Consider the following 22,207-nt stretch of genomic DNA (forward strand, 5'->3'; position numbering starts at 1 on the left):
TCAAAATGAGTCTCGTTTGAGCAATAATAAGGTCATTTCTTTTCATTCTTTGTTGTATCAGGTTCTTTCATCATTGATAGCTTTAGTAACATCTCCACGTTAGATAGATCCAATTTCTTAGATTGGAAAAAAATAATATTATTCAATCTTGGTTACATGGAACTAGATTTAGCTCTTAGGATCGATGAACCTCTCACTCTTACAGAGTAGAGTACAATTGAACAAAAGGCTACACCTAAGAAGTAAGATCGCTTGAATAGACTTAACTTGTTTATTTTGCAATCCAGAGTGACAGAGAACATTCGATGCACAATCCCTTACTACAAGACAATGAAGGAATTCTTGTGAGACATTAAGACTTAGTTTGTCAATTCTAATAAGGCTAGGACCAATACAATGATATCCAAGTTGGTGTCTATGAAATATTTTTGTGAGAGTCATATCCTTCAGCATATCTTGTAGATGACAAACTTTGTATCTAAGCTAAATGACATGAAGTTCGTCATTTCTGACTCATTTTTTGTCTATATGATTTTGACTTCATTGCCTAGTGAATATGGGCCATTCAAGATCTCCTACAACATATACAATGATGAGTGGTCTTTTAATGACCTCTTGACCAAGTATATTGAAGATGAAGAAAGACTGAAGGGTGAGAGGGTGTTGAGTGCACATATGACCTCTCATAAAAAAAAACATAAGCCGAGGGTTAAGAAAAGTTCCTTTAAGAAGAAAACCTCTAGGGAGAGTTCAAACTTTCAGGCGAAAGTCAAATCCCAGGAAAGAGGTTCTTCTATAAAGTGTTTATTCTGCAAAAAGAAGAGACATGAGAAGGTGAACTGCATGAAGCATAAGAAATGACTCGAGAATAAAGGTAATAAGTTATTCATTTTTTATGAGTGCAATTTAATCCATGTTTCATTGCATAGTTGGTCGATTGATTCTGGTGCCACGGTGCACATTGCTAACTCTTTACAAGCAGTTCTGAACAAAAAGAAACCAACAGAGAATGAAAGAAGCATCTTATCAAGAAATAAGATATGTTTGCATGTTAAGAACGTTGGGACCTACAGAGCTGTGTTGGGGTCAGGATTCATTTTGAATTTAGTTGATACATTTTATATTTCATCCTATAGCCAGAATCTTATTTCAATTTCAAAACTTGATAAGTTTGGTTTTAGTTATAAATTTGAAAACTCCAAGCTTATTATTGTTAAAAAAATTATTCTTGTAGGTTCTGCATATGTATGTGATGATTTGTATCATTTGAAAATCAAATTCTAAATTTAGGAATCTCACTCCGTAGAGAACACAATTATTGGCAATAAAAGTGGCTTAAAGAAGGATCAAATATATTTTCTTTGGCATTGAAGGTTATGACATATCTAAAAAGAGAAAGTCTAAAGACTTGTGAAAGAAGAAATTCTTGGATCCCTTAATTTCACAGATATAGAACCATGTGTTGACTGCAGAAAGGCTAAGCAGTCTAAAACATATAAGAAAGATGTCAAACACAATATTAAAAAATTAAAAATTATGCATACAGATATTTGCGAGCCTTTTTCTTCGTGTTATACGAGTGAAAAATATTTTATCACATTTATAGACGATTACTCACGGTACATGTATCTCTACTTATTATTTGAAATATCAAAAGTCTTTTAGATTTTTAAGGACTTCGAGAAAGAAGTAGAGAAACAAATAGGTGAAGTTATTAAAGCGGTTAGGTCTTATAGAGGTGGCAAATATTATGATTGTTTCATTGAGATGTGATAAAATAAAGCGTTATTAATGCAACTTTTAAAAAAGGAAGGTATTATACCTTAATATACCATACTTGGTAGTGCTTACCAGAATAGTACAACTGAAAGAAGAAATTGTATGCTTAAAGAAATAGTTTGATGTTAAATCACTCAAACCTTTTCTTGACCTAGTGAGGAGAAACTCTTACGACAATAATGCATATTTTGAATAAGGTTCCTACGAAGGCTGTCTAAAAGACTTCTTACGAGTTATGGACTGATATGAAACATTTTCTGTCATATATGCGCATATGGGAATGTCCAGCTGAAACTAAATTGTATAACCCACATATAAAAATCTTTGATCATAGGACGACTAGTGGATTTTTCATTGGTTATCCAGAAAGTTTGAAGGTCTTTAGGTTTTATTGTTTATCTCATACACCACATATAGTGAAAACAGATAAAACAAGATTTTTTAAAAATGATTCTATTAGGATAGATGCATCTCAAAGTATTGAATTTGAGAAAATGTAGGATTTAGGTTTCATACCTACAAAGGATAAAGACCAAGTTTTTTTTATCATTATCCCTTTGGATAATGTCAAGAAAAAATCAATCAATGAATATCAATCCCAAATAAAACAAGTTGTTGATGAGGATATACAACAATAACATGATGTAAAGGTTCATTTTGAACCACCTGTATGGAGGTCTATGAGGACCAAGAAATCTGATATTCATCCAGACTATGTAATGTATTTGCAAGAGCCCAATGATTTTATAAACATTTATTATGATTCTTTCACCTTTACAGAAATCATTGAAAGTGAAAATCAACACATTTGATCAATGTCATGAAAGAAGAGCTTGACTCTATGGTAAAAAAAAAGTGTGAGATCTGATACCTCAACATGATGGAGTAAGACCTGTTGGTTGTAAGTGGGTCTTTAAGACCAAGATAAACTCTAAAGGTCAAGTGGAGAGGTACAAGGCTAGGTTCGTTGCAAAGGATTTCACACAAATGGAGAGCATTTATTATAATGAGACTTATTCTTTTGTCTCAACTAAGGAATCATTGAGGATAATCATGGCCCTCGTAGCCCATTTTCATTTAGAGCTACATCAAATAGATGCCAAACTGCTTTCTTGAACGTGGATTTGCAAGAGGATGTATATATGTAATAATCTCCTAGTTTCAGTGTAGATGACTCAAATCATTTAGTTAAAAAATTAAAGAAGTCAATTTATGGACTTAAACGAGCCTTCTACCAGCGGTATAAAAAGTTTAATCAGGTAATTTTAAATTTTGGATTCACTGAAAACATTGTTGATCAATGCAAGTACCTTAAGTCTAGTGGGAGTAAGTTCATAATTTTGGTTTTGTATGTTGATGATATTCTTCTTGCAATTAATAATTTAAGCATACTACATGACACAAAAGATTTTTTTTCTCTCATTTTAAAATGAAGGACACGGGTGAGGCAGAATATGTCCTAGAATTGAGATCCGTCATGATATAACTAAGGGTATCTTTGGCTTCTCTTAGAAATTATATATCCTTAAGGTTCTTAAAAGACATGGGATGAAGAATTGTTCTCCCACTTCGGCACCTATAGTGAAAGGGGATAAATTGAGCCTAAAGGATTTTTCTTAGGATGATAATGAAAATGCTCAGATGACAATTGTCCCATATGCTTCGATGATTGAGAGTTTGCAGTACGCGCAAACCTACACCCGACTAGATATCGCATTTGTTGTGAGAATGCTTGGTAGATATCAGTCTAATTTAGGTATTGCGCACTGAAAGGCAGCAAAGAAGGTCATGCACTATTGGTAACGAACGAAAGACTATATATTAACCTACAAAAAGGTTGACAACTTAGAGGTCATTGGATACTCTGTTGTGGACTTGGGAGGAAGTCTTGATAGTAGAAAATTCACTACTAGATACATCTTCCTATTGGCAAGTTGTGTCGTCTCATGGAGAAGCAAAAAGCCATTTATAACTATTGCTCATACTATGAAGGCAAAATTCATTGCTCTATACGAGACTTTATCTCAGGCCATTTGAATAAGAAACTTCATTATGGGTCTTGAGATTGAGAACTCTGTTAAGAGACCACTAAAGATCTTTTGTGATAATAAAGCAGTTGTATCTTTCTCAAATAACAATAAGAGTTCAACCTCGTGTCGATACATGTAGTTAAAGTAGTTTATTGTTAAAGAAAGGATTGAGAATCATTTGGTGTGTATTGATACAATCAGTACAAAAGAAATGACGGTAGATACCCTTACTAAAGGGCTGACACTGAAATTATATTCCCAACATGTAAAGGGGATGGGTATGTTTGTTTCCTTCTTATGTATGACAATACATTATGGTTATATGTGATCACATTTGTGAAACTAAGTTTATTCTCTATGGCTTTATTTAGTGTTGATTTTGCATAAAGGATCTCTCATTTGGTTAGAGAGAATAGCAAAATAATAATACTAAAAGACCAATAAAATGAGTTAGAAACCAACATATTCATAAAGGTAATCTTAACATCCTAAAGCGCTGAAAATGAATTATATTATAGTACATAAAAATATGATATTTCATAAAGAGGTGTTCATCTCCATGACTCATATGATTCATTCTTTTGATACCATATAGCATGTGAACCCACATGAAAAATTAAGTTGAGATAACGGTATGAACCTCGATTTTATGATTTTTCGTGTCAATGGGTCAAGTGAGATAATGTTGGACATTTCAGATCGGATCCAACCCTAAGTGTGACTCGGTTTGACACTAATGATGGTTTTAGTGTGACATTAGTGGAGAATTAGTGAGGAAGGGGTTACGTGAAGGTAAAAGGTTCACATTCAATATGGCATGTAAAGGGTTCATATACATGAATGCCATGTATGTAATCCCTCACTTTCCTTCGACTATAAATTGCGGCATGGTTTCTTGATGAGAGCAACAAAGGTGTCTACTTTTCTCATTGGGTTCAAGGTCTTGTTCACCATTACTTGACGGCCTAGGCTCATCATGGGCATCGATAGGTTGAGGAGAACGTCGTGCACCTGAGTTAACACTTGTCTCATCCATAGCGTCTACCAGCATATATATTTTGTTTTTACATTCCGGTTATTGTTTTCATGAACGCAGCAGACAAATGAAGTGATATGCCAAATAATCGACCAATGGTATTTGGCATCTTCACTGTTCATTGTGGTGATCCACCAAGAGTGGCGAGCTAGTTTAGGCAGAAAATTCAAGAATTGGGTCAAATAGCTTTACCAATGGCTGTTGATAAGAAATGAATTAAGAAGGCACTTGATGAGGAATTAAGGAGGTAGTTGCCGTACTTATTCTATTGTATTTACACTCAAAAGGAATTCTCAAGTACTACCTCTAGAGGTAGCATTTGTCAATTCTAAGAATCAAGTGCTTTCACTTCCTAGGATATCAAGCATGTTGACTCTCTCTCTCTCTCTCTCTCTCTCTCAAGGATGACAGTAGACTGGGGCAGGGGACAAGGTCACTACCCCTCCCCATCTCAAAATCCTGCCCTCCATCCCTGGTCCAAACGGGGTGAGGCAGGGCAGGGCCCATTTCCCCTTGATCTATTGCCATCGCTAAAAAAGGATTGGGGATGGAGGGGCAAAGCAGGGATCGAGACGGGGGAAAATGTAAGCCCATCCTGGCACGGGTTTTGATTTAAACCTCCATCCCCGTTTCATGTCTTTCATCCCCGGTTCAAATGGGGCAAGGCGGGGCGGGGCCCATTTTCTCCAGGTCCACTTCCATCTCTCTCTCTCTCTGCGTCAACATGCTCACAGATAGTATCTCATTATTATATCTCTTTTTTTTAGCCATCGTCCCTTTTATGTAGTTACATCTTTCCTAAGATGGGAAATAGAAGGAAGAGGTACTTTTCTAATTTTGTCATTAATAAAAAGAATAAAAAGAAAGGGAGGTTGGCCACTGAGAAGACACCACAATCATAGGCTAAGGCAGGTTGTGAAGATCCCTTTGTGGGCTACCTAGATACTAAGAACTAGAAAGGCATACTATGTGTAAAGTAATAGCTTTAGTAGATGTTGGTGGGCTAGTGGAATTTAGCAGTAGCCACTAGGCGCGGGCTCGGGACAGAGCTTGTCCAGGTGCACTGAGCTCATATGCTCAACTTGCTATATGTCTTTGCTGGTGGAATCACTAGTTGTATCGCAATTACATTTCATCATGGTGTGGCTCAGCACCACATGCCAATGCTGAACCCACAAGTTGGTGCGAGTCTTGTCTCAAACCTCCTCTTATATTACCTCTGATGACCGATCGACTTTGCCATGCCTGTCATTTAGGAACTGGATCAAGGGTTCGGGCCGACCATCTCAATCACTAATTAAATCAACCAATACAGTTGGAGAGTGTCTGTGAGCCCAATGTTTTGTCAATTGTGGAGCCAGAGATGGCCTTCGAGGAGATTGGTTGATTAGGTGATTGCCCTTATCCCTTTTCATCATCTACGGCCAGGAATCTTTTGAGAGCCAAGTATGGTGAACAATTAGGGTTGAAATGAGATAGCTAAATGGTTAGGTTGCACTATCATGATTGAGGGATCTTGAGTTTTACTAGAGAGGATATCTACCAGCTTGCCTAACCCACACACACACTTATATATATATATATATATATATATATATATATATATATATATATATATATATATATATATATATATATATATATAGTCTAATCAAAGAAAAGTACATACCATTCAAATCACTTTTAAAAATCATATTTAAAAGCATATTTTGGCGAATCCAACTATACTTATGTAATCTTCATGATAAAAAAAACCTAAGAATTGACTCGTGTTGTAAACTTTTTTATGCATAGGTTAGAACTATAAGAATGTAATCTTCATGTAATATCTTTGTAAATTTTCATAGTTTTTTTTAAAAAAAATTTACCGTACGAATGCTATCTAGATGCTTGGTTTTATAGAAAAAGACCCTTAAATCATCCGATTAAGATGCATAAGGAGAATCTTTTAAGGCTTGAAAATCAATGGCTTAGAATTTTCATAACTATTCAAGCATACAAAATCACATTTTTTGACTGATTACAATAATCCAATAAACAATTTCAAGCAAATGGACTACACCAAATGCATTTGCAGGATTAGATTTGCAATAAAACCTATAAAATTCTTGGTTCATACTAGTTTACATAGTTTTAGTTTTCTTATATATATATATATATATATATATATATATATAGTGTGTGTGTGTGTTTAGAGCATCTCATGAGCTGAGATATAATTCAGTGCTTGCCTTAATGAGAGTTTGTGGATCACAGTTGGACTCACCTGCCATAATCAACCATGACACTGACATGTTTAAATATTAAAATACTATAATCTCCTAAAACATGTTCTGCATTAGGATTGTAGCGATCAAATACATAAAGTTAGTTCAATGAAGCACTAAACAGTTGAAGAATTAAAGTGAACCCCTTGATAATTGTTGGTTATAAATTTGAGACTTTGGTGACAGCTCTTATTTTGTGCCTGTTTATAATTTATTATTATTTCCTAAGGAGAACACTTTGGTCAATGTAATAAGAACAGGTTGGTCATTGAGAAGACACCATAACCATGGGCTATGAGTAAAAGATCCCTTTGTTGGATACCGAGGCAAAGGGAGGAAGGAATATTCCAATAAGTTTTCAAGGTTGGTGTCATCAATGATACGTAAGCTCCATATTGTCTTCTCTATCTTCTCTCACTTCACATAAACGTCCAAACAAGAATCCGTTGGCTCCTTTTGTTATTTCTGGTAGAGTATCTTTAGGAAATAAGTGGGAAGGCATCCCCATCATGACCTGTCAAAGTGCAGAGCTTACACCATGCCTTTATAAAAGTTTCCTTTTATATATATATATATATATATTTTGGGGTGGCAGTAGAGCAGTAAAAAAGGATCTATCTAGACAGTCCCACTTGGATCGGGGATGGAGGACATAAAATAGAGAATGAACCGAGAATAAAGATGAAAATCAAAACACCTACAGGAATAAAGGCGGGGACGGGCTTACTTTTCGCTTCATTCTCGATCCTCATTCATAAAATTATTAACATATATATAAATAAAAACCCTTCATTTTCTTCTTATTCCTCTTAAAATAAGAATAAAATTATTTTGAGACCGAAATGAAAATCAAGACAAAGGCGGGAATTGAGACAGCTATTTTGAGATAGGGGATGGAGGGCAAAATTTTGAGATGGGATAGGGATAGAGACCTTGTCCCCGGCACCAGCCCCGGTTAACTGCCAACCCTAGTTATATATATCACACACACACACACACGGTGAAATGTGGTCTATCAAAATTATAAAAGATGATAATTCAATTAATTTAAGCAACACATAAAAGTGAGAGAAACAATCTCATATGAAAAGAATCTTGTATATTAGTTCTCATATGGGAAATTTTATAGATGAAAATTTATATTTTGATGTGTCACATGGAAAAATCCAATTTGAGAGAGAGAGAACCTTGTTATATGAAAATTTTCTCCATTCCTAGAGGTGGATCATTTTTCATATAAATAACTTATAATTTTTCAAACATTTTATGTGATATATGTCTTCTTGTTTGAAACAATTAAAAATATTGTACCTTTTTTTTCTAACAAAGATGTAGATGTCACTCACTTTTGGAATAATTTTTTGTTTTGGTCAAGACCAAAGAAATCTGGTAGACATGTCAATTCACTAATTAAAAAATGATAAATCTGGCTAATTAATTTTTTGTTAATAGTTTTACCCTTCTATTGCTTAAAAATTAGGCGTTTTAGTCAAACCACTTGTTCAAGTTGTTGCCTAAAAAAACAGGTGTCATGATTTCAACCAAACAAAAGAACAAAAATGTCAAATAAATAAATAAATAAATTGATCATGTTATATTTTTTAATTGAAGAACAGTTATGGTATTGTGCTAAAAATCAATGTCCCCTAAATCATTGCCATTTTTTCACTCACATTTTTGCTAACATTTTTTCACTACCAAATGTTCCCTATAAGTAGAAACCTTCTTGTATTCAGTCAGTAAACCGTTACTAGATGCAATAAATTAGCCACAAAGACATCATTTTGAATCCTTGAGAGTCTATTTCTCATCGTCTTCTTGGTCTCTGATGTGTTTTCTTGATTATTCAGTAATGCAATGTTTGTCCCTCGACCCTATGGAGTCTCCAAGCTTCGGCTTACGCAGGGGGTGACACACATGGGATTTGAACTTAGGCTGCTCTTCAAACGACCTAGGCCCTATTCCACTAAGCCAAACCCAGCAAATTTATTCTTGTGGTAATAAATAAAAGAGATCTTTTGCAGCAGGATTGGATGGATGGGATACCTTCCCACTTATGCCTGAATGATGCTCCCTGCAAATGACAAAGGAGAATGGATTCTTGTTTGGACCTATATGAGAGAGAGAGAGAGAGAGAGAGTTGACGCCAAGCTACCAAACCGCAGCTTATTAGAAGATAGAAGATGAGATCAGGTCAGTGTGTGCTCTGGATGCCGTTGATCTCAAGATGAACGGCATCCAAAATCTGTACAAATGAGATGCCCATCACTTGGATGGGTCTCTTTTTTTTATGTCATTGGAATGGTTTAAAATGAATAGCTTACCATGAGCCTATTCACTGTTTTGTTATTCTCTAAGATGAACGACATCCAAGGCACCTCTGACCGTTCTACAGGTGCCTTTGACCTGATCCTTTCTCTTTCCCAATGCTTTGTAGCCAACAAAGGGGATCTTCCACTCAGCCCCATGTCATGGTGTCTTTTCAATGGCCAGCCTGGATTCCTTTTCATTGTTCTTCTTTCTTTCTTTTTTCTCTTTTATGAAAAGAATAAAATAAATACATCATTAAATAAATTAACAAAAAACATGTGGATTAGGCATTTTCATGTTTAAATCTGTTTATATGATATAAAAAATCAAGACTTTATTAAATTAATTTGATTCAAGTCATAATATTTAGTAAATATCCATGATAAAAACACAGGTTTGAAACAAGGAAAAACAACAACAACAACAACTACAACTACAACTACGCCTTCATCCCAAAACAATTGGGGTCGGGGATATGAACTAACAAAGAAAATCATTCTGGGTCTTCCACATGAATCCTTCTCCTCCATTCATTTCTATCCAATGCCATGTCCTGGGTGAGGTTAGAGCTGATTAAGACAATTAGGATATATACAAAATTGTTTAATTTTGGAACATTAACTCTATGGAGCTCTAAAGAGCTCTTTTCAGTCATGCCGGAGAGGGATGATGCCTTAACCCCTCCAGATACGTGCTACAATGTCTAAGGATCCATAAATATAAACTATGAATAGAGCACTGACGGTAGAAAGCCTGTATGGTTTCTATGGGATTCTTGTATGTTGACATTAATCAGGCCTTCTCACCTAACCTCTTTCTCATTCTTTCATTAATGGGGGACTCCATTATTCACTTTAAAGACCATATATATAATATTTGGTAACAGAGAGAAAAGGTAGAAACACTCTTTTTTTTTTCATTTTTTTGCAATCTACACATTTTGCTTAGTGAGATTAGACTCTTGAATAATCTGACACATAAGTAGGTTTTTATAAGGTTTCAAAAATCAATTATCTACAAAGTGTGACATCTTTTTAGGTCATAAAATCATACTTTTTCATTGAGAAAACCATGATCCATGAGGTTAGATTGGATCTGAACAACCTTTGCAATAGAGATCCAGAGTAATGCTATTATCAGGTGCAATTACATGGCACAAAATTTCTGCATTAAGCGCTTGATCGCCCTCCATCAGGCCTTGAACTCACAACTGACAAGCCATGTGACAAGATGGAGGGTGATTAGGTGTTTAATGCACAAATATTTGTGCAATCATATTGCACTTGATCTTTTCATGTAAAATGTTGCTAAAGTATATATATATATAAAGTAGTAGCTGTGCAACCCTTAAGTAGGCAACTACCAGCAGGATAATGCTAAGTGTCAGCATCAATTTTCACAAAAATATCTTTACTTATGTACTAAAAGTGTGTCAGCAAAGGTCCATGCACCTCAAACCTTTGGCGGTGCACGAGCCATTAAAGGTCACAAACCTTTACAGGTGCACACTTTTAGTATACCAATAAAAGTATTTTTGCTAAAATTGACAGCATCGTTCTGCTGGCATTGTGCTTAGGGATGGCAGTGGGGCGGGGCGGGGGACAAGGTCTCCACCCCCGCTCGGCCTCAAGATTTTATCCTCCACCCCGACGGAGATGGATTTTATCTTCCACCCCTGCCTTCATCCCCGTTTCATGTCCTCCATCCCCGGTTCAAACGGGGATGAGGTGGGGCGGGGCGGGAATATTGCGGGGAAAAGTGGTCGGGGCAGGGATCGTGGCAGGGACGGGCGGGGATCGTGGCAGGGACGGGGCGGGGCGGGAAAAAGTGCATGTCCATCCCCGCCTCCACCCCCGGATGAGGATGGATTTTAACCTTCATTCCCGCCTCCATCCCCGTTTCATACCCTTCATCCCCGGTCCAAACGGGGCGGGGCGGGGCCCACTTTCCCTCGGTCCACTGCCATCCCTAATTGTGCATATATATATATATATATATATATATATATATATATATATATATATATATATATATTCTCTCTAAGGCCTTTTGAGGGTAATGCTAGGTCTATCATTGAAGAAAGAGGCAGTTGGGCTTTGAATCTATGTGCTATAATTTGTAATTATTTTGCAAGAATCTCTTGGAGTCAGCTTGATCTTTTCTTTTTTTCAATTATAACATATGATACTCCATCATTTAGATGTTTGCTCGCCATACAGCAAAAGTGCGTCAAGATGATCGATGTCAAAACACCATCAACCAAAGCAACAAAAACAAGTACCCATCCACGGCCAATGCATTCAAAGAATAGCACAGTACCGTTTTCAATAAGTCAGACTGAACTCAGTCCACCTACTGAGTGGCCCTGTATGTCACATCTAACCTGTCACAGCTAGAGCTATAATAGGTCAGGCCGATTCCTAGTTAGCCCTCCAACATGGAAAGTGGCCGACAGAGTCAGTCAGGGTGGTTCCCAAGCCAACGACCACACGCCCTTGCCTACTCTACTTAACTAGAGGTATCAATATTGCCCACATCATTTAGTTGCCAACTGGAGCCATTGGTAATCTAGCCGAATGAACCCAACAAAGGTTATTGGAGCTCATGCCAACCTCGAGTTAAATGAGTTGAGTTGAAACTTACTCACCTACCCAAATCTCTTTTTAAAGTTTAATTTAATAAAATTTAGTCTACTAATCAAAGTTCAAATGAGCTCAAAAACAAAAAAACAATTTCTTTTTTTATTTATAACCCAAAGAAACTACATCTGACATGATGATAGCATTGGCTCAAACTGCCATACCTAGAGCCATCTTGCCAGCAGCGTCAAACTCTGAGGCTAAGGCCTTGGCTTACAGGGCCTATGTTGGGTGCCGGCTTGCGTAGAGAAGAAATGCCCACGAATATATATATATATATATTCTCGAACCCATGGTCTGACACCCAACAACATAGTTGTCTAGTGCATTGCGCACGTTGTTGCCTTTGTGTGCATAAGACCAGGTCTACTCTCTCTTTTGTGTTTACGGCATGAATACATAATTGATGATATAATAATTAGGGTTTTGATTGGATATTAATTAGTTATTTCTTTATTTTTTTTAATCAATATTATGCATGATCTGCATGCTTGATTTTAGTTAAAAATTTGAGGGTTTTGTTATTTTTTATTTCAATTAGTTTATATATAAAAAATATGAATCATGCTTGCTAGGATTGAGGTTTTCATTTAGTTTGTTCTTAATAACATGAATATTTAATTAGATTTTAGAGTTTTTTAATTAATATTAAACATGATTCTACATGCTTAAATAACATGCGTGCATAATTGATGATATAAGAATTAGGGTTTTGATTAGCATTTAGGTTTAGGATTTTTTATGGTTTTTTTATTGGCATTTAAGTTTTTAATGAGATGCTTATTAATTTGTTATTTTTATATTTTTAAATCAATATTATGCATGATTCATGTGCTTGATTTTAGTTAAAAATTTGAGGGTTTTATTAGTTTTGTGAAAACTATGAATGATGTTTTAGTTATTTTTTTTTAAATAGCATGAGTATTTAATTAGGTTTTAATGTTTTTTTAATTAACATTAAACAAGACTCTACATGCATGAATAACATAAGTGCATAATTGATGATCTAAGAATTAGGATTTTGATGGTTTAGGGCTTTTTATATTTTTTTCTTCAATTAACATTTAGGTTTTTAATGAGATCCATATTAATTAGTTATTTTTATATTTTTTAATCAACATTATACATAATCTACATGCTAGATTTTAGTTAAAAATTTAAGGGTTTAGTTATTTTTTGTTTCAATTAGTTTATGTATGAAAACTATGAATGATGATTGTTAGTATTGAGGTTTTCATTTAGTTGTTTTTTTAATTAGTTTCTATATGCTTGAAAGACATAAAATTTATCAAGTATTTTTTATGTTCTTTTTTTAGTAGCTTGAACTTTTTTAATTATTTATAAAATATTTATGACATTTTTTTAGATTTTTTAGAATATTAACTAATTAATTGTCTATTCATTTGTAAGATGTTTGTGTTTCTTTGTCACATCTTGTTGAATGCATTTCAAGAACGAAGTTTGAACTTAGTCACACCTTGCATTATTCATGGAAGATAATTTTTTTGAATGAATGAGTTTGTATTTGAATGATATATATTTGTATTTGAATTTTAAATGTTTGAAGGAATTTATGATAAATGAATAAATTTATATTTTTAAATGAATTGATTGACATATTATGAAGTTACATGTTTGATGTGTAGGTTGAAATATGTTAGAATGAATTTAAGTTGTTTTTAAATATTAGAAGAAATTTATATTCGTGTCTGAACTTTAAATGTTTGAAAAAATTTATAAACCGGTAATAAATTTATATTTTTTAATGAATTGATTGGTATAACATAAAGTTACGTTTGAATGTTTGATTAACCGGTTAAAATGTGTTTGAATGAATTTGTGAAGATTGCTTATATATACTATGTTATACAACCTCTAGTTGAAGATACTAGTTTAGTTGTTTGACACTTAAATATTTGTGTTAATAAATGACTAAATATTATGTTAATTATAACTTAGCATGATGTTATTAAATTTATTTTGTTATTTTTAGTTTTTTGTATTTAGTTGGCTAATAATACATTATTTTTATAGAAAATCAATTTTTAACAAAACTTGAAAACAAGTTGACCTGCTCGAGTCACAAGTCACCAGTGAACGAGCCGAATTCAGGAGTCACCCTGCATTTGTGTCCACCCCAACTTAAATTCTTGGATCAGCCCCGGCCTACCTGCGCTTGCTCCAAAACCATTTAGGAGGATACGATTGTCATATTTGAAATTACCGAGGTGCATCAAGGAATACCTCTTTTACTGTTTATAGGAATGACACTATCCCTCTTTTTTTTTTTCGGTTCCTACGAGTACCAACAGAAACTTCTAAAACGTTCCGAGCAAGGAAAATGAGGACCTTTTCGTCATTCCACTTACAGCCCGACGATCCACCTCGCTCATTTAAACGCGCTCACTCCAACACTTCCTCCTCAACAACGTCCGCTCGCAGAGAAGATGCAGACGGTCTTCTTCCGATCACTCCCGGCCGTAATTCCGACCATTCCCAGCAGTAAATACCCCTTTCGAACTACTCCAGCAACTGTAAAGCATTTCCCCGCCATCTCTGTTGCCGTCCGACCTGTAGAGATCATCGAGACCCGCCCCATCCGGCGGAGAAGGAAGGAGAAGAAGCAAAAGGAGGCGGTGGAGGAGGAGGAGGAGGAGGAGGCGGCGGAGAACGAGGCGGTGTTTGCCTTCTGGGACTACCAATTCCTCTTCGTCTCCCAGCGGTCGGAGACCGACCGCCCCGTCACTCTCCGGCTGGTGAAGGGCTCGATCCCGACGGATTTCCCGTCGGGAACTTACTACCTCGCCGGACCCGGCGTATTCTCCGACGACCACGGCTCCACCGTCCACCCGCTCGACGGCCACGGGTACCTCCGGGCCTTCGAGATCGACGGTCCCTGCCGGCGCGTCCGGTTCACGGCGAGGTACATCGCCACGGAGGCCCAGATGGAGGAACGCCACGCGGCGACCGGGGAGTGGAGGTTCACCCACCGTGGGCCCTTCTCCGTCCTACGTGGCGGGCGAAAAATGGGCAACACCAAGGTGATGAAGAACGTGGCCAACACGAGCGTCCTCAAATGGGGCCCGCGGCTGCTCTGCCTCTGGGAGGGAGGGGACCCGCACGAGGTGGACCCCGCCACGCTGGACACCGTCGGGGAGTTCCGAATCGCCGGTGGTCTGCCGGAAAACGGAGAACGATCGCCGGGTCCCAGAGATTTCCTGCCGAAATTTGCGGGGCTTGCGCCGGAATCGATACTGATGGAACTCGCGGCTCTATTTTTGAAGCCCGTTCTTTACGGTATGAAATACGATTTTTTTAATTACTGAAATAACCCTATATGAGTATTAGTTTCTATCAGGATCGGATCTCCTCCTGTCTGGGTTCGTATTCCTCTCTGGCGATGTACGAATCTCGTCTTCAGGTGTTGAGAATATATATATATATATATATATATATATATATATATATATATATATATATATATATATATATATATATATATATATATATATATGAATATGAAGAGAGAGAGAGGAATGAAAACCTACCCAATGGACTTTTTATGGGAGTTCTAGTGTTTTTTTTTTAGCTCCATATGTTTGTTTTTATAAAAATCAGTTCTTGGACCATTTGATTATGATGCATGGATAGGTTTTTATAAGTTTAAAAAATCAACGGCAATCAATTTTCATAAATTTATGAGGCTCTAAATACTATTTTTCTATCCAAAATTCATGATCCAAGTGTCGATTTCTAGTAAAAATCATAATTTTTAAAAAAACACCAACAATTTTCCATTTGGTAGGTTTGGGACCGTTTTCATTGGGGAGATTTTCATTTTTGGGGCATATTGATGGAGCCCAATCCCAATGAACATCGGACGCACCCAGCAGGTTCGATTTCATTTTTTTTTTGTCTTTGGATCTGACTACCACAAAAGGTCCTTTTTATGTAAATCGCATGCCCTATCAGCGGCAGGCGTGCATCCACTTACAGTGGATGAGGCATCCACTGTTATGCCCATCTCTCTCTCTCTCTCTCTCTCTCTCTATATATATATATATATATATATACGTGTGTGTGTGTTCATCCTACCCAGGTAGGCGGAATGGGGTTTTAATTTTTCACTTTTTGTTTTTGAGTTCTTTTTTTCTAATTTGACCTTACGGATGTTTTCTATATAGTTTGTTTAGTGGGAGTCGACTTTTGAGCAATCCAAATATGACATGCGAATAGGTTTTCATAAGGTTTTAAAAATCAACAGCCCAAAATTTTTGTAAATTTCAAAACTCATAAAATCATATTTTTTACGGGAAAAACGTGATCCAACAGTCCATTCCTAACAAAAACATGCTGAACACATCTGTGAAGTCTGATTTGCAAAATATGACTTTTTCTATTACATACTACTTTGAAATTATTAGTTAAAATGAAATTTCAGATTTTTTTACTTCCTTATTGTGGCATGCTGTGGTGTTACATGCTCAGTCTATATATATATATATATATATATATATATATATATATATAGCATTTCAAGTTGATCCCTAGTGCCATATTTTCCACTAATGGCAACATAACTGATCTTTTTTTTTCTTTTTTGAAACATTTTTGCAGGTGTATTTAAGATGCCCCCCAAAAGACTGCTCTCACATTACAAAATTGATGCTCAACGAAATCGGCTTCTATTGATGTCATGCAATGCCGAGGACATGCTTTTACCTTGGAGCCACTTTACAATCTATGGTTAGTTCATGGGAAAGCTTTTTTAGTTTGCTCTAATCTGTTAGCAAATTGTTCTCTTTCAATTCAAGTAATATTCCATGTAGCGTGGGCATGAGCAAACATGCACGACATATACTTGATGCATGAAATTATGATTGATGTCACTGAGTAGACAAATTTTTTCTCAGTTAAATAGCTCAACAAAGAATAATTAGAGTAGTTTAACCAGACATTTCTCTAGATAACCTTCATGTAACAAGTGTTTGTTCACAATGACCCTTTTCGCTTTTTCATTATTTCCAAAACTTGTAGCATGATGATTTTACCTATCAAATTTGTGCCCAACCATGTGCTCTGGATCTTGCAAAGGTGTTGTAGCAAATGAATAGAGAATAATTTGAAACTCTAGAATCATTTCTAGAAAGTGAATTCTACTTTTTTTAATCATTTTTAAGAAAATTAGGGGACAGAAATATAAGGGACCGCCATGGCATGTTTAGATTTCATTAGGTAAAGAAAAGAATATAAATTTGTTGATATCCACTAAATCCATGATCTTATATACTCATAAACTTGCATGTATGCAGTATGCATAGACATGCACATATTTCTCTGTTTGTTTTTCATGCATATATGCGTTGGATAAACCTTTTGCTAACATATAATTCATCATATGTTACAGAGTATGACGAGAATTTCAACCTTTTGCAAAAAAAAGACTTCAACATTCCTGATCACTTGATGATCCATGACTGGGCATTTACTGACAACCACTACATACTGGTGGCTAACCGTATTAAGCTCGATATTCAAGGTGATTTTTTTTCTTTCCTTATGCACTACTGTTCCCTTTTCCTTTCTCAGAATTGGATTCATCATTGGTTAATTAAAACCATTACCCACAACCACAAGTTAATCATAAAAACTATTATAGCTTTTCTTTAAGACTCCAAACGTGCACATTAGTAGTAAGGTGTGTGTGGTGTCCCTCTCACGCAATTGCAACACAAGTAAATGCTAGATGATCTTCATTCGTGCAATATATAGAGTTGCAACTATGTTTTGATATACATGTATATATAGGGTCGATGAGGGCCATGTGTGGAACATCACCAATGATCTCAGCATTGTCGCTTAATCCCAGCTCGCCGACAACTCCCATCTACATACTTCCTCGATTTTCCGGCGACTCCAGTTCAAATCGAGATTGGGGGATCCCGGTTGAAGCTCCTTCACAGTTTTGGTTACTTCACGTTGCCAACGCGTTTGAAGAAAGGGACGGGGATGGGAATGTGGAGATACAGATGCAAGCTTCTGCCTGTTCATACAAATGGTTCAATTTCAACAAAATGTTCGGTAATTTTTGCAACCTCAGTTTCACCCTCATACAAGAAAAGATGGTTTAATATTATTGTTTCATTACAGCACGTTCATAGAATCTTCTTGAAGGTCTCTCCATACAAGTGCCATTATCCCATTAATGAACAAATGTGAATCAAAGAGTATTTTAGTGCCAGGTCTTTTTAACTAATACCATTAGTATTTTATTTAGTTCTTTTCAAAAAGTTACAGCACTTTTTAAACCTTTTGCCGAAGCAAAGGACTTTTTCATTGTTTATTTATTTACTTTTTGGGTGGCAACTGCAAAAATGCCATGGTTACTTTAGCATGTAAAAACATCTAGCCATCCAGCTATTACTTTTCCACATCCATTTTAGGGGAAACGCACTACCATAGTTAAAAAAGAACCTTTTTTTCTTTCTTTTTTGAAAGGCAAGCTGGGGTTAGGCAGACCCCCACCAGTTATTATTCAACGCACCACTGGGTTTTGAACCTGCAACGTCCCACCACAGGAAGACGTGCACTGACAGCTCCTAACGGAGCCCCTGTTGGTAGTTAAAACAAGAATTTTGCCCACAAGGGGCTGTTCATCTGGTAAAGGTCACTCATAAAACATCACCAAGTTGATGGGACATCATGAGTTTAGAACCAAAGGGTGTGCGCATCATTAGAATTCTCTAGTGGGTAAGAGGGACCTGAGGTTTTATGCCAATGAACTTGGTGAGCAAGGTGATTTTTTCCTGGTTATTCAAAACTAGATGATGCCATACCCTGTGGCACCATAGTCGCCCAGCATGGTAAATCATCATGTCTTGCCTAAGCCTTTTTTCCCTCATGTTTAGAAGATCTAAAGTTCCTACAGTTCACGTTCGGCACAAGAACTATTCAACTAACAAGAACAGAGCTTTCGACGGACTCGGACAGCCTCTATGAGTCAGAACAATTACAATGATTTTTAACCAACTCGCAAAGGGTGTCATTGGTACCACCGACTTGATCTTGACAACCGCAGGTGCTAGTGGAGCACTTTGATTTTAATAATTCATCTTTAACAACTATTGGGTCTTGACATATTCCATCTAGGTTCACTACTGCTTACAGTAGTAAGCATTAGATACTTGTTGACCAAAAAAAAGTTCCGACATTTTCTTCCTCGAACAAAATGCTCTTTATGTGTTAATGCACAAATTAATAGACGACCAACTTTCTCGTTACAGTTCATAGTGATGTCTGCCAAGCACATCTAATAGGGTAGCTATGTATTGTTTCAACTTTCAAGAACCAACCGGTACTCCAGTCTCAGAAATACCGAGAAGGGATGCACTATCCAATCTGTGCCTTACAGGAAGAGGAGCCTCTTAGCCTTTTGTACCACTTGAAATGGATGGGCAATAAATCATATATACATAGGCTTTGAACTACTGCAGCAGGGGTCTCACTCGACCATTGGACACTTGGTGAGACTGCTAGATTTTTTTTTGATAGGCAAGCTGGGGTTAGGCAGACCCCTACAAGTTACACAACCATATGGGATTCAAACTTGCAACGTTCCAACACAAGGTAACGTACACTCACTGCTCCTACCAGACAAGAGGGGCCACCCCCACCCCCACCTTGTGAGACTGCTGCTGATTACTTGCATTAGTTTATTCTCACTCATTTAAGCTCTTCTCCCCCACCACACCCACCACCCTTACCTTTATTAAATTGTGGTTTGATTGCATCGTGCAAAACATCACAGGTAGAGTTTCTCCCAAGAATTAAACATGAGGCCCACTTTTTCCTCTTTTTTTTTTTTATTTGTGATGCAAATATCAGATTTTTTTTTCATAACTATCTTTTATTAAAGAAATGTCTCAATGTAAAATAGTCAGATATGTCTTTTCTCACAAAATTGGAAAATGAAAATCATCTTCTGTTCATTCAAACCCATGGTTGAGCATTTTATTTTCCTAAAAATGTGCAAGCTTACTGCTAACCTTTCTTTTTTCATGGATGGGCAGGTTACGATTGGCAACGGTCTCAACTTGACCCCACCTTCATGAATCCTGGACAAGATATAATACCACATTTGATGCAGGTAAGCCCCCAGAGTATGTCACAGTTTTTAGCCAAGCTAATATACTTGGGTTAGCCAGGCCAAGTTACCTGAGTCCTGATCCAGTACTCGAACTGATACTTGCGCCCAGCTTGCTGACCACTGTCATGGGGATGGTGGGCCCCAGGCCCAAGACACGTGGCACCATTCTACCAGTGGAGTACTTCGCTAAGTACTCAGCCCCGAGTACTGGATCTGCTCTCCTAAGAATGAATCTGATTTGGATTATCAAGTCAGCCAGGTCGATAATAATATTGGTACAGCAATAACAATAATGTCATTTTCAACTTTCATGAAAGCAGATATCAGTGACGCTGGATCACGATGGACAGTGCCAAAATTGTATGGTGCACCCATTGGCACGGTGGACTAAGGCCAGCGATTTCCCAACCATAAATCCAGCCGTGTCTGGGACAAAAAACAAATACATCTATGCAGCAACTTGTTCAGGCACTCGACGATCATTGCCACACTTTCCATTTGACACAGTCGTGAAATTCAACAGAGTAACTAAATCAGTAACAACATGGACGGCCGGAAAGCGAAGGTTCATCGGAGAACCCATCTATGTTCCAAGGGGGAAGGATGAAGATGATGGCTACATACTAGTGGTTGAGGTACAATTCATAGATACTTCAAAAATTCTTGATTTGTTTGAGAGAATTTCTCTGACCCTTAATCTTGTCAATCTCCATCTAATCTAGCCTAAGAAATTTATCCACCCTAAGACGGTACCATCTCCCTGAGGTTTTTGAAGGCCGTTCACCTTTCAGTATGGTATGCACAGATTATCTAAACATAACCCCATTGATCTTTAGAAAAGTATTTTGAAGGGATATTGTTTATATATATATATATATATATATATATATATATATATATATATATATATATATATATAGAGAGAGAGAGAGAGAGAGAGAGAGAGAGAGGAAGGGTTTTTTTAGCTAACAGCCAGCTAACACCTGTACAGTCAGATTTAAGAAAAACATGAAAAAAAACCCTTCGAAAATCTGGTTAGCTGGGTGGTTAGCAGCTCTCTCTCTCTCTCAAAGCACATGGATTTCAACTACTATTTTCTAATTGAAAAGACCAAAACATGGCTTCATCCCCACCAAGTGCCTGAATGCTTATCTTCTAATTTACATCCCTAGTAAGCACATGTACCAATCAGATGTATCAGCTAATTCTCAAATCAGAGTATATATGAAGAAGAATCAGTGATTTGGCCTATGGTTTAATTAACCCAAAATGAGCTGCCAATGCTGTGTAGAGTCACGATACTTTGCATATGAGCATGTTTGATCTTTTCACCAATCAACTTGTTCACAAATACATGTACATTCAATGGTACCAACTATACTAGATATGTATATGATCATATTATTAGGCATTGACATTGTTATCTAACTCCTGATATTTTTCTTTTTAATTTTGCAGTATGCAGTCTCAATACAAATGTGTTATCTCGTAATTTTGAACCCTCGATGCATAGGAAAGCATGGCGCATTGGTAGCCAGACTTGAAGTTCCTAGAGAATTCAACTTCCCAATTGGATTTCATGGAGCTTGGGCACCGGCATGAGCGAAGTTGAGAAGCTGTATTAAAAAATCTGCACATACAAAATATCTATAGCAAAATATTCTGTATAGCCAAATAGTTGTATATCTTGAAGAATATCAAAGAATCTTCTTCATTCAGAAAGATCTCCCATGTATGATATTGCTCATGAACCCTTCTCCATGTTTTTTGTTTTTTTTTCTCTTTTGGTGAGATTCATTAGCAGTTATAATCTGATCACCTACGTTGTACTGGAGAAAGAAAGAATTTTCGAATCCATCGGCAACCCAACCTCGACATATAACACATCTCCTAGAAAACTACATCCTAGTACCAAAGTCTTTCTCAAAATCTCTTTCAATTTCATTTAAAAGAAATAAAAAAATTCAAAACAGAGATAGGGATCTTGTGAAAGCTCTTCA

General features: G+C 36.6%; 1 protein-coding gene across 1 annotated transcript; it reads left to right on the top strand.

Moving 5' to 3' along the window:
• Positions 1-14,508: 14,508 nt before the first annotated feature.
• On the top strand, positions 14,509-21,960 carry CCD7 (carotenoid cleavage dioxygenase 7). The gene is made up of 7 exons (XM_089981387.1): positions 14,509-15,358; positions 16,679-16,807; positions 17,469-17,600; positions 17,870-18,142; positions 20,131-20,207; positions 20,528-20,842; positions 21,666-21,960. The coding sequence occupies exons 1-7, from the start codon at positions 14,509-14,511 to the stop codon at positions 21,807-21,809; spliced, it is 1,920 nt and encodes a 639-aa protein (XP_089837513.1). The 3' UTR covers positions 21,810-21,960.
• Positions 21,961-22,207: the final 247 nt, after the last annotated feature.

This window comes from Nuphar pumila, chromosome 11 (assembly GCF_984573655.1).
Source record: "Nuphar pumila chromosome 11, dmNupPumi1.hap1.1, whole genome shotgun sequence".
Taxonomy (NCBI): Eukaryota; Viridiplantae; Streptophyta; class Magnoliopsida; order Nymphaeales; family Nymphaeaceae; genus Nuphar; species Nuphar pumila.